This window comes from Clinocottus analis, unplaced genomic scaffold (genome assembly GCF_023055335.1).
Source record: "Clinocottus analis isolate CAN_PGR_092001 unplaced genomic scaffold, fCliAna1.0.p SCAF_34, whole genome shotgun sequence".
Taxonomy (NCBI): Eukaryota; Metazoa; Chordata; class Actinopteri; order Perciformes; family Cottidae; genus Clinocottus; species Clinocottus analis.
Window position 1 is genome coordinate 289,677 of NW_027176087.1, and position 13,190 is coordinate 302,866.

Below are 13,190 nucleotides of genomic sequence, written 5' to 3' on the forward strand. Positions count from 1 at the left end.
TTTGTTCACTTTAACTTTTCGACACTAACTTCTATCAATAAAGTAAAAACCCAGTAATGGACTTCAGACCCGTCACCCTGCTGCCTGACGTTTACCTGGCGCTGGGCGGGACCCTCTCAGAGGGGCGTGGTCAGGGGCCTCCTCCAGGGTCATTGAGCGAATCACAGTCTCGCAAACAAACTGAGTCCCGCTGATGTCATCCTCCCCTTCCTCCTGAGCCGGGACTCCGCCTCCCTCTGCTCCAGGCCCCGCCCCATGAGGGACATCTGCGGACGAGTGACAGGTGGACACATGTGATGTCTGAGAGACGGATCAGTGGCAGGTTCCTCTTGTGCATACATCTAGAACCACCGCTGACCATAAGGACCAACAACTCTACCGTCAACCACGTCCTCATTATTGATTATTGTCAATAAAGATGCTGTGCATTTCAACTGTCATAGGGAAACCAAGGAAACCACTCAAAGCTCTTTAACACTACATGAATGATGATTCACCCATTCACACACTGATGGAGGAGCTACATGAAGGTACCACCTGTCCATCAGGACTAACATTCACACTGATGGAGGAGCTACATGAAGGTACCACCTGTCCATCAGGACTAACATTCACACTGATGGAGGAGCTACATGAAGGTACCACCTGTCCATCAGGACTAACATTCACACTGATGGAGGAGCTACATGAAGGTACCACCTGTCCATCAGGACTAACATTCACACTGATGGAGGAGCTACATGAAGGTACCACCTGTCCATCAGGACTAACATTCACACTGATGGAGGAGCTACATGAAGGTACCACCTGTCCATCAGGACTAACATTCACACTGATGGAGGAGCTACATGAAGGCACCACCTGTCCATCAGGACTAACATTCACACTGATGGAGGAGCTACATGAAGGTACCACCTGTCCATCAGGACTAACATTCACACTGATGGAGGAGCTACATGAAGGTACCACCTGTCCATCAGGACTAACATTCACACTGATGGAGGAGCTACATGAAGGTACCACCTGTCCATCAGGACTAACATTCACACTGATGGAGGAGCTACATGAAGGCACCACCTGTCCATCAGGACTAACATTCACACTGATGGAGGAGCTACATGAAGGCACCACCTGTCCATCAGGACTAACATTCACACTGATGGAGGAGCTACATGAAGGTACCACCTGTCCATCAGGACTAACATTCACACTGATGGAGGAGCTACATGAAGGTACCACCTGTCCATCAGGACTAACATTCACACTGATGGAGGAGCTACATGAAGGTACCACCTGTCCATCAGGACTAACATTCACACTGATGGAGGAGCTACATGAAGGCACCACCTGTCCATCAGGACCAACATTCACACTGATGGAGGAGCTACATGAAGGTACCACCTGTCCATCAGGACCAACATTCACACTGATGGAGGAGCTACATGAAGGTACCACCTGTCCATCAGGACTAACATTCACACACTGATGGAGGAGCTACATGAAGGTACCACCTGTCCATCAGGACTAACATTCACACTGATGGAGGAGCTACATGAAGGTACCACCTGTCCATCAGGACTAACATTCACCCTGGTGGAGGAGCTACATGAAGGTACCACCTGTCCATCAGGACTAACATTCACCCTGGTGGAGGAGCTATAATGACAGCTCCTACAGAAACACTTTGATAAAAGAGGCCTCATGCTGTCACTCAGCTGCTCCATTTTAGATTGTTTTTCATTCATCAACTTATCAACAAAACTCCATCTCCACCTTCAAATAGAACAATAATGTACCCATGATGCTCTTAATGGCTTCGGTTTCCTCCTGGATGAGAGCCAAAGAAGGACTGGCCTTGTCCTGCAGGTGGCCGTCTTGAGGCAGAGGGGACATGCAGGGCGTCATGTCTGCAGCAGGAGAAGGTCAGTCAGCTCTCCACAGTCACCTTACAGTCAAACTGCTCTGGCATTTGTGATTACACTTTTACTCCAACATCAGACGTCTGCGTCCTTCATACGCAAAGCATCCCTTCTGGACACCATCTCCCGTATGAAGCAACCAGCAGCAACTGGAAACTACAAGAAGTCTTCTTACCAGCAGGGGTGTTGTTTGGGACGCTCTCCAACTCTTGAACGATGTTGATGTCCAACAGCTCGAAAGACAGAAGATCCTGAGAGACGAAGAGACAGCTAATACAATGCCTTTGGGCTGCAGTATGGGCCATACAGGAGCTGTGTTTTAGGAGTCAGGAGGCCCGGCCTAGGGGTCAAAATGTGATGCTTCCACACGGATGTAGCACCAATTACAATCCAGTGATGCAGTATAGAGATATCATCCTCAGACAGGCCAATCTGCACCATGACTACTTTTACTTGTGGCACTTTAAGTAGCTTTTGCTGATTACACATGTACTTTCATTATATTTAAACTTGAAATGCAGGCCAATCACTTCATTTTTCTACACTGTGTGGATTGCCACTTGTATTCAAAGTGAAGGATCCGAGTACTTCTCCTTGTGTGTTAAATATGATTATGAGGTTGATGAAGTGTAATTATGCAATTTCCAAAACCTCCAAAACAATACATGACATGCAGCCTGAAGGCCTGCAGGTGAGTCACCTGAGCCGTGAGCAGGTCCACAGACGGGATGTAGTACTCCTCCTGGTCCACGGACATGGGTGGCGGCTCCCGGGCTGCACAGGCTTTTCCATCCTTCGCCGCTGGGTTCTTACCCTGCTGACAAGTCACATCTACAGTTTGCTATTGGACACAGTACAGCTTGTGTGTATTTATACATCAGTGTTCTGTCTGATAATCTATAGAAGGGTTTAGCTGCAGAGTCCCAGGCCTGGGCCCACCTGCAGAGTTTGAATGATGTGTGGACAGGTTTACCCGACCTGGACACAGAGGTCTGCTTCTAAAGCCTAAACACAGGGACAAAGTCAACATATCACCAAATCCTGAAACTCTCCCCGAGTGAGACGTGGTTTGAATTTAGGTCGTTCCCATTGGCTGAGGTCTCACCAAGGACACGACCCCTGCGTTGCTACAGGAGGGGAACACGCTGGTGTCTCTCGGCAGCCTCAATGGACTCTTTTGGTTGCTCGCGCCCACAAACGTCCCGAATACAGCAAGAAAGGAAGAGGAGGGACGATCCAGGCAGAGGGCGGGACACCACGCATGATCACGTCAGTGTGTTGAGGACATTCCTGCACATCATACCTTTACCCATGAGCGTGATACAACAGTGCACTGCAGATAACGGGTGCTCAGCCTCAACCCTGGTGATGACACGCGGGGTCCTGGCGAGGGGGCCGCAGCCTGGCGCTCTGGAGCCGTCTTCATTTGTTCACATACTTATTCATATCCAGGCATTACGTCTTGAGAGGCCCTTCATGCATCCACACGGTGGTTGTACCTGCGGCGTGACGCACGGCGACACCAGTATCCCGTCAGCCATCATGGGCGCCGGGGCCAGAGCGTCCACCACGATGCTGCACCAGACCCGGGGGCCGAACTGCTCTCCGGCGTGCGCCAGGCGCCAGTGGGAGGTGTAGGAGCCCTCTACGGCCGGAGCACACAGCGCCACGCTCACGATGCCAACCTGCCACACACACACAGCGAGTGATGAGCTGGTGCTGAGCACCGCCACGGGCTCAATGCTGCCAAGAGACAACCAGGAAGAGGACTGTTGTGGAGTATGTGTGTATGTGGAGACTGACCTGTCCTGGCTGGAGGAAGGGAACAGACACTTCCCTCCACCGGTCCCCAGAACCCACCGCCAGGTTTCCCCACATGAACTTCAGCTGCAGGAAGCAAAACACACGCTCATTCATCCATGCTACCTTCTGTCACTACACTGTATCACTGTACCGCAAGACCTTTCTGCACAGAGGGTCAAATGACTACGTGTGAAAAGGTGTCACTTAATTTTCATTGGTGCTGCTTTCCCACCCTTTAGGTGGCACAAGCCCTCATGAGGGACAATTGCAAAAGACTGTTTAGCAGCTCGACGGCTGCAAACCCTGAGTACAGCTCAGCAGCTCTGCACTGCAGCGCGACGACAAGGACGGCGTTGAGCTCAAGGTGATGGCATAATGCCAGCAGGTCTGATGCTTGCCATCTTTACCATCATGCTAGCATGACAACATGTGTTTAAACAACAGAAATGTCTGTGCACAATGTATGGCAACACAACACAACATTCTACTCACAACCCGTCACGCTCATAGTGATGGTCGAGGGGGAAGCCAAGTTAACCTCGAATGTTGGTACATAACCATCACAACCAGCTTTTAAATACATGCCAAGACACTTCATGCTGAAGGGGAGTGACATCACTGGAGCCCGTCCTCTGCCTCCAGAAGATCATTCTTGATGCCACTCAGACCTTTTGATTAGCTCCAGTGAAGTCAAAATATGTATTTCTATTCATTCAAAAGCTGGCAGACTTAGATAGGATATCAATGAAGCCCATTCCTTCTCCCAGATGATGAACCACTGCTTCTGCTCATCCACCCGACACTTCCATGGAGCGTGCTTCACACATTGTGGAAGAGTACCTTGGTGTCGGCGCTCCAGCTGATGGTTCCAGTGTTCCTCATCTTCCAGTACTTGATGAACTTGGTTGCGGGACGCAGGCGGGTCCCATCAGGAAGGTTCTCGTCCAGAAAGGCCGCTGTCATGGCAGGAACCACCAGGGGACAGGGACGCTTCGGACGTCTGGCCAGGAAACAAAGTCCTTTAGTCCTGCTCCCATCTGGAGCTCTGTCAGCTTCGATCAGGTCTTTAACGTCCCAGAAGATTAGAAATGTGCTCCTGGTATAATCTACACACCTTCACACCGCCTGTAGTTCAACCATGTATTCATAGTCCATGGAGCTAGTTATTTAAACTTTGTGCATGATTTTTATCAAAACATTGAAGCAAACAATTTAATATGAATCATTACTTGTAGCTATTTGTTCAAACATGGTTTCCACTGCTGGCTGGCCCACTAACTTACATCTGAGTCAATACAATGACTTTGATTTAATGTATTTATATCATTTAAATGATATCAAATGTCTTGAGCGGCTCTGAGAAAGTTGTTGTATTCTAACGATCTGGCTTAGTTGTGTTCAGTGACCTACTCAGGGCTGTTGTGCTGGGTGGCACGAGGCTGCAGCAGGACGGGGGAGGAGCTTCCATCTCTGTGGGAGGAGCTCCACTGTATGCCCCGCCTCTCCATTCTCAGCTGCTTTCGGATCTCCTTGACCTCGGCCTTCAGCAGACGCTTCTCAGCTTTCAGCCGCTGCTTCTCCGCCTTCCTGAAGCTGCGGTCGCCTCGCCGGTAGAACCTGAGGGATGGAGCCAGCGTGCCACATCAACACCACCCCAACACATCCAGCGGCTCCCGACTTCAACTTTATTACGCTTGTCATTTTACATATATACGTGACATGAAGCTGCCGTGAAGCAGCGGGTTCTGTGACACTGTGACCGTGAGGACCGGATCCAACCGGCTCCTCCAAGACAAACTGCACCAACATTTCTTTCTCTTCCGTTAAGTTCAAGGACCAAAATTAAACCGCTGCTACACATAAATGGAGGCTCACAGTTCACCATCCATTGAAGGACATCCAGAGATGTGTTTTGAGGTGTTTGGACTCATCCGTAGTGAGTGTCAGAGCTGGTCAGATGGAACAACGCTGCTGCTGTTCCCCATGGAGTCTGGATGATACAACACTTTCAGTTCAGTCTCCTGGCAGGTAAACCAGCCAACTTATTCTAATGTGTTGATATTGACTTCTTTTAGATCTCTAAAACCTGTGTGCTTTGCTTGTGTGCGTTGGGGGAAGCAGCTCACGCTTCAAAACAGCCAAACTACCGCTTCAGGCTGCCAGCTGGAGTTTGGGCAAAAGCCTGTCGGCTAATGTGGTGAACAACATTTGGAATCTCTAAGTTACACGTTCAGGCACAAAACATCAGTATTTGAATCCCTTTCCTCAGCATCGGGTCCCACACCAGCAGGACCCCCTGAGCCCTGCTGCTCTGAAGTTCACTTCTTCTGACTCACTGCAGAACGCTGGCGTTCTACGTTCTTCTGCAGGTTCTGTGTGTTCCATTAAAGGATCCTTTCACTCTTCTAGCGCACGCAATTGGACTGATGGCAATAAAGAATAAAAAGAATATGAACAAAGTACATTACAGCATTAGATGACAGCAAACTTCTCAGTGACTTCCCGGGTGACACCAGTCCGTCAAAAAGGGCCTCAGACAGTCAACATGGTAAACACAACATGTCACATGACTTCCCTCCGCTGCTTACAACTCTAGTCTGACGGCATCTCTTCATTTAGTGTGTCCAGGTCATCGTGTTTATTGGACTCTCCGTCGTAACCCACAGAAGACAATCCAAAAATGTGTTCCACGATCCAGAAATACATCGCTATACACAAACACGTATTTGTTTTATTTGTGTTACGTCATATCTACAAAAATACAGTTAGCATGAATTACTCTGTCAACACAGATTTGACTTTCTTACATGTTTCAGAAGTGATATAGGTTTACATGTAAAGTGATATCTATACATTTGTGAATCCGTTGGTTCACATGAAACGACACATTTGTGGATTGCTTCCTGTCTCTCGTAGGCCACGTAACATTTGGTTCCCTCCTTTCTATGTGCAGAGTTTTGTCCAATGAGCTGCAGGGACGACGATTTTTTTGTTGGCCAACCCAGAAGTTAGCATCGCACCGGTTCCTCGGTTTTTCCATTGGATTTTGGATTATTGCAGAAAATGAGCTCTGTAGTAAACACAATTTTATGATACTTACACAGTATGTTCAGCAAGATAGTCTTTACAAATGATTACATTTATGATTTCTGAAGGCTGGATACAATCAGCAGGAGTGAAGCGCTGATGTGAGGCGACAGACTAATGACCTCATGGTAGACTAATGACCTCATGGTAGACTAATGACCTCATGACCTCATGGTAGACTAATGACCTCATGATAGACTAATGACCTCATGGTAGACTAATGACCTCATGATAGACTAATGACCTCATGACCTCATGGTAGACTAATGACCTCATGGTAGACTAATGACCTCATGACCTCATGGTAGACTAATGACCTCATGATAGACTAATGACCTCATGGTAGACTAATGACCTCATGACAGACTAATGACCTCATGGTAGACTAATGACCTCATGGTAGACTAATGACTTCGTGATAGACTAATGACCTCGTGATAGACTAATGACCTCATGGTAGACTAATGACCTCATGGTAGACTAATGACCTCATGATAGACTAATGACCTCATGATAGACTAATGACCTCATGGTAGACTAATGACCTCATGACCTCATGGTAGACTAATGACCTCATGATAGACTAATGACCTCATGATAGACTAATGACCTCATGGTAGACTAATGACCTCATGATAGACTAATGACCTCATGGTAGACTAATGACCTCATGATAGACTAATGACCTCATGATAGACTAATGACCTCATGACCTCATGGTAGACTAATGACCTCATGGTAGACTAATGACCTCATGGTAGAATAATGACCTCATGGTAGACTAATGATAGACTAATGACCTCTTGGTAGACTAATGACCTCATGATAGACTAATGACCTCATGGTAGACTAATGACCTCATGATAGACTAATGACCTCATGATAGACTAATGACCTCATGGTAGACTAATGACCTCATGACCTCATGGTAGACTAATGACCTCATGGTAGACTAATGACCTCATGATAGACTAATGACCTCATGATAGACTAATGACCTCATGGTAGACTAATGACCTCATGGTAGACTAATGACCTCATGATAGACTAATGACCTCATGATAGACTAATGACCTCATGACCTCATGGTAGACTAATGACCTCATGGTAGACTAATGACCTCATGATAGACTAATGACCTCATGACCTCATGGTAGACTAATGACCTCATGGTAGACTAATGACCTCATGATAGACTAATGACCTCATGACCTCATGGTAGACTAATGACCTCATGGTAGACTAATGACCTCATGGTAGACTAATGACCTCATGATAGACTAATGACCTCATGGTAGACTAATGACCTCATGGTAGACTAATGACCTCATGATAGACTAATGATAGACTAATGACCTCATGGTAGACTAATGACCTCAGGGTAGACTAATGACCTCAGGGTAGACTAATGACCTCATGATAGACTAATGACCTCATGATAGACTAATGACCTCATGGTAGACTAATGACCTCATGATAGACTAATGACCTCATGGTAGACTAATGACCTCATGGTAGACTAATGACCTCATGATAGACTAATGACCTCATGGTAGACTAATGACCTCATGGTAGACTAATGACCTCATGATAGACTAATGACCTCATGGTAGACTAATGACCTCATGGTAGACTAATGACCTCATGATAGACTAATGACCTCATGGTAGACTAATGACCTCATGGTAGACTAATGACCTCATGGTAGACTAATGACCTCATGATAGACTAATGACCTCATGGTAGACTAATGACCTCATGATAGACTAATGACCTCATGGTAGACTAATGACCTCATGGTAGACTAATGACCTCATGGTAGACTAATGACCTCATGATAGACTAATGACCTCATGGTAGACTAATGACCTCATGGTCTCATTAGCGGTAGAATCCACATGTGGACTCGTTGGCATAGCGCCGTGTTTTGGTCTCTCACGGAGACTTTTGCCTTTTGTTAAACCTGGAAAAGCTTCAAAATTCATGAGGTGTATTTACTCGCATATTTTTTAATTGTAAAGAACATGTTAAAATCTCTTAAGCGTGTGTGAACCACAGGCGCTATTTCAGGCATCTAACCAAACACCCATTAAAACAACCTCTAATCTCTCGTATTAAAAGCATGAAACGGGTCATACCTGCTGTGGTCTGGGGCTGGAGACCCGTGCTCTGGGATGGACAGGGGGGTCCTGGCTCGCACCAGGTTGTGACTGGGGTCATGAGAGAAGCTGCAGGGCTCACACAGGGTACAGGAAGTGCACACACTGAGACAGAGAGAGAGAGAGAGAGAGAGAGAGAGAGAGAGAGAGAGAGAGAGAGAGACAGAGACAGAGACAGAGAGAGAGAGAGAGAGAGAGAGAGAGAGAGAGACAGAGAGAGAGAGAGAGAGAGAGAATTACTGGACAGCTGGTTGAGAGACCTGTATTTCCTTTGACACAGCTTTATGCACCGAGCCTCCTCCTACCCTCTAAAACCAGTAAAACCAGAGGCTAATGGCGTCTGAGAAGCTGATTCTCCTCCCAGCACGACGCACGTTAAGATGAACACATGGAAGAAGACAGACATGTGGACTGGATCTCTTCCAGCCCGTACCTGCACTGGTAGCCTCCCCCCGTGGTCTGGCCCCGGCAGGAGGAGCAGGGGGGCGTGGAGGAGGACGGAGCGCCGGGCAGAGTGGAGGAGGAAACCTCGGGGACCTGCTGGGCCTCTGCTCCTCCTCCGGCGTCTCCTCTGCCGCCTCCTCCTGCCGCTCCTCCGGCCCCCAGGGGCTTGTGAATGCAGCACTGTCCAGAGAACTCCCGGCAGATCTTCTCCACCGCTTCTCGGACCACTTGGTCCTTAAACTGGAGGGAGGAGAGGCGGGTTAGTGGAAGGGCTGGAGGAGTGTTGACGGGTTCAGAGGTCATCAGAAAGACGTTTTACCTTCTCCATGTAGGAGGTGAACCAGGCTGGAGGGGTCTTGTCTTCTTCTTTGGTCCCCTTCATGTCTTTCAAGATCACCTGCTTAACACCAGATATGATATGAATGAGATGCTACATGCTTATTTACATCTTTAATACATCGGTGTCAACGAGAAGGACCGTGCAGCTTTCATGTCATTTCATCCGCATGTGTGTCGTCTTCAGTGTCGACACCAACAGACAGGAAGCTGGTGTTGTTGCTGCGACGTGGAGAATGTTAATGTGACGAAATATGAGCCTAACCTATGCTGCAGACTCGTTACATGCTGCAGCTCTCTGAACCCAGAGCAGCTCTCTGAACCCAGAGCAGCTCTCTGACCCAGAGCATCTCTCTGAACCAGAGCATCTCTCTGAACCAGAGCAGCTCTCTGACCCAGAGCATCTCTCTGAACCAGAGCAGCTCTCTGAACCAGAGCATCTCTCTGACCCAGAGCATCTCTCTGAACCAGAGCAGCTCTCTGAACCCAGAGCAGCTCTCTGACCCAGAGCAGCTCTCTGAACCAGAGCATCTCTCTGACCCAGAGCATCTCTCTGAACCAGAGCAGCTCTCTGAACCCAGAGCAGCTCTCTGACCCAGAGCAGCTCTCTGAACCAGAGCAGCTCTCTGAACCCAGAGCAGCTCTCTGAACCAGAGCATCTCTCTGAACCAGAGCATCTCTCTGACCCAGAGCATCTCTCTGAACCAGAGCAGCTCGCTGAACCAGAGCAGCTCTCTGAACCCGGAGCAGCTCTCTGAACCCGGAGCAGCTCTCTGAACCCGGAGCATCTCTCTGAACCCGGAGCAGCTCTCTGAACCCGGAGCAGCTCTCTGAACCAGAGCAGCTCTCTGAACCCGGAGCATGTCTCTGAACCAGAGCATCTCTCTGAACCAGAGCAGCTCTCTGAACCAGAGCAGCTCTCTGACCCAGAGCAGCTCTCTGAACCAGAGCAGCTCTCTGAACCCAGAGCAGCTCTCTGACCCGGAGCATGTCTCTGAACCAGAGCATCTCTCTGAACCAGAGCAGCTCTCTGAACCCGGAGCAGCTCTCTGAACCAGAGCATCTCTCTGAACCAGAGCATCTCTCTGACCCAGAGCAGCTCGCTGAACCAGAGCAGCTCTCTGAACCCGGAGCAGCTCTCTGAACCCGGAGAAGCTCTCTGAACCCGGAGCATCTCTCTGAACCAGAGCAGCTCTCTGAACCTGGAGCATCTCTCTGAACCAGAGCAGCTCTCTGAACCCGGAGCATGTCTCTGAACCAGAGCAGCTCTCTGAACCCGGAGCATGTCTCTGAACCAGAGCATCTCTCTGAACCCGGAGCAGCTCTCCTGCTCCAGTGAAACCAGCCATAGTGCTGGTGTCTTGAACCAACAATGAGCTGTTGGCTTCACACATTACAAAGTACACAGACATAAAACTAAGTCATTCATAAACACATGGAGAATTGCCTGTACTCCCGGGTAGATGGTTACAAGACGCTGTTAACCGGTAACGCTTGGGCGATGCGTCAGAGCAGATATTTACACGTCGCTTCTCTTGAAGCCCTGTATTTCAAAACCAAGAAACATGTTTCAATAAGACGTATTCTCACCAAACAGCTCAAACACAAGGAATGAACGACGAGCTAGCGAGCTAACAACCATTAATGTGACCACAAGGACAATAGATGTCATGTGACCACAAGGACAATAGATGTCATGTGACCACAAGGACAATAGATGTCATGTGACCACGAGGACAATAGATGTCATGTGACCAGAATGAACATAACAGAGTGACAGCACCTTCCATAATAAACTGAGTGCATAATGACGGACTAGTAACTCATGTTAAGTAGAGCTGTGTGAAAATAACACGTTAATGCATTATGATTAAATTACAGGATTAATGCGTTCATTTTTTTAACGCATGTGCAGAATGAGCTTCTAATCCACCTATTGAACTGTTTCTGCTCTCATGCAGTCAGACGTAGACGTCAGCTGTTCACTCTGGAAGACGTTGTCGTTTCACCAGCACAACCAGCCTCAACATCTCAACGCGCAGCATGTTGGTCGGCGAGGGGCGTTCAAGAGCAATGCGTCAAACCAGCCTCACTGAACAACACAGACCCCTCACGAAGTCTGCCTGAGACCAGCTGAGCAGCACAGCTGAGCTCATACTGTTGAGGATGAAGGTTCACCAAAGTGTTGCTGGTGGCAACGGAGGACCCGAGCATCAAAGCACCACAAAGACACACAATCATGACACAAGTCCACGCGCTGTATGAAGCTAAAGAACAAAACGTAAACTCGTCTGCTACGGATCACTGGACTTGTGTGAGTCATGAGCGTTACCTGGTGAGCAGACGTCCTCTTCCTCCTGACATGTCCTCTTTTCCAGACATGACAATGCGTCCAGCAGGGATTCAACACGTCCGGGACTTTACCTCCTGTCATATTTGTGTTTCTCTGAGTCTGTCACTCACTAGTTATTACGCTCTGACACGTTGTGAATCTTACATTCATCTTCTAGCTCTGACGTAGAGAGAGCTGTCATTGGTGGACTGATCTCAGGGTTGCCAGATGCAGGATAATTATCCTCCAAACACAACCATGTTGAGCCTTTGGTACGATACTTCTCCATCAGCAGTCTGCACCACTGACACCTCGTCACCTCCACTGCAGACCAACATCCTGTTACCTCTGAAGAAACTACTTCTGCATGAAACATCACCGCCTCAATAATCTACTGGAATTTAAGCGATGAACTCTTTATTGGTAGTTCAGCACGACTCGTTCTTTTTTATGAGCTAAAGATCGTGTAGATGCTGGACTGTGGAGCGAGATGAAACCATAACGGGTTCACCTCACGGCCTGCAGCTGCATTGTTCACAACAGCAGCCCAATGTATAAATAACAATGTATATATCAGTCTTTTATCATAAATCTTTATGTTTTTACAAAAATATACCGAGAATATGGGTAATCTGTGATTAATCATAATGAATCCACAGAAACCTGTGATCAATCTGATTAAAAACTGTAATCATTTCACAGCCCTAATGTTAAGTCATCTGAGGGCGTCCACACCTCCGGTGACTACTGAAGGGCAGAGGTGTGGTCAGAGGGAGCGTGTGCGTCTCACCATGCCCTGCTCTGGAACCGCCGCCTGGACTTTGCGGCTGACCACCTGGGCCAGGGTGGGGCAGTGCTGCGGGGGTCTGAAGCCCCTCTTGGGCTCCGTCCCGCTGGCCTTGGTGGTGGAGACCCTCGCCGGCTGGCCTCGAGTCTCGTACACGTTCATGTGGAGGCGGTTCCCCTGCCGCGCTGCACTCTGGGAAATAAGGAAGTGCATTAGTGTCACCTGTGGACATTTTTTAAATTCATTTTGGATCATTTTCTAAGCTTTCAAACTAAGCTTTGATTTCTTGTGATGACGATGAAAAGTAGCTTCTTGAAGCATTG

At 48.2% G+C, this 13,190-nt stretch overlaps 1 protein-coding gene across 10 annotated transcripts in view; it reads right to left on the bottom strand.

Moving 5' to 3' along the window:
- nbr1b (NBR1 autophagy cargo receptor b) overlaps positions 1-13,190 on the bottom strand; it is a 29,110-nt gene that overhangs the window by 12,242 nt on the left and 3,678 nt on the right. For 4 of the 10 annotated variants that reach the window (XM_068596107.1, XM_068596104.1, XM_068596109.1 and 1 more), the window contains exons 5-16: positions 12,871-13,059; positions 9,732-9,812; positions 9,402-9,652; positions 8,948-9,073; positions 5,133-5,339; positions 4,563-4,722; positions 3,723-3,806; positions 3,419-3,604; positions 2,620-2,736; positions 2,095-2,170; positions 1,797-1,907; positions 96-266 (exon numbers count right to left, since the gene is read on the bottom strand). In XM_068596107.1, coding sequence (XP_068452208.1) covers positions 96-266; positions 1,797-1,907; positions 2,095-2,170; positions 2,620-2,736; positions 3,419-3,604; positions 3,723-3,806; positions 4,563-4,722; positions 5,133-5,339; positions 8,948-9,073; positions 9,402-9,652; positions 9,732-9,812; positions 12,871-13,059 — 1,759 coding nt within the window. Of the gene's footprint in view, positions 1-95; positions 267-1,796; positions 1,908-2,094; positions 2,171-2,619; positions 2,737-3,418; positions 3,605-3,722; positions 3,807-4,562; positions 4,723-5,132; positions 5,340-8,947; positions 9,074-9,401; positions 9,653-9,731; positions 9,813-12,080; positions 12,848-12,870; positions 13,060-13,190 lie in introns of those variants that run through there. The other 6 variants (XM_068596113.1, XM_068596108.1, XM_068596112.1 and 3 more) reach the window with 4 other exon arrangements.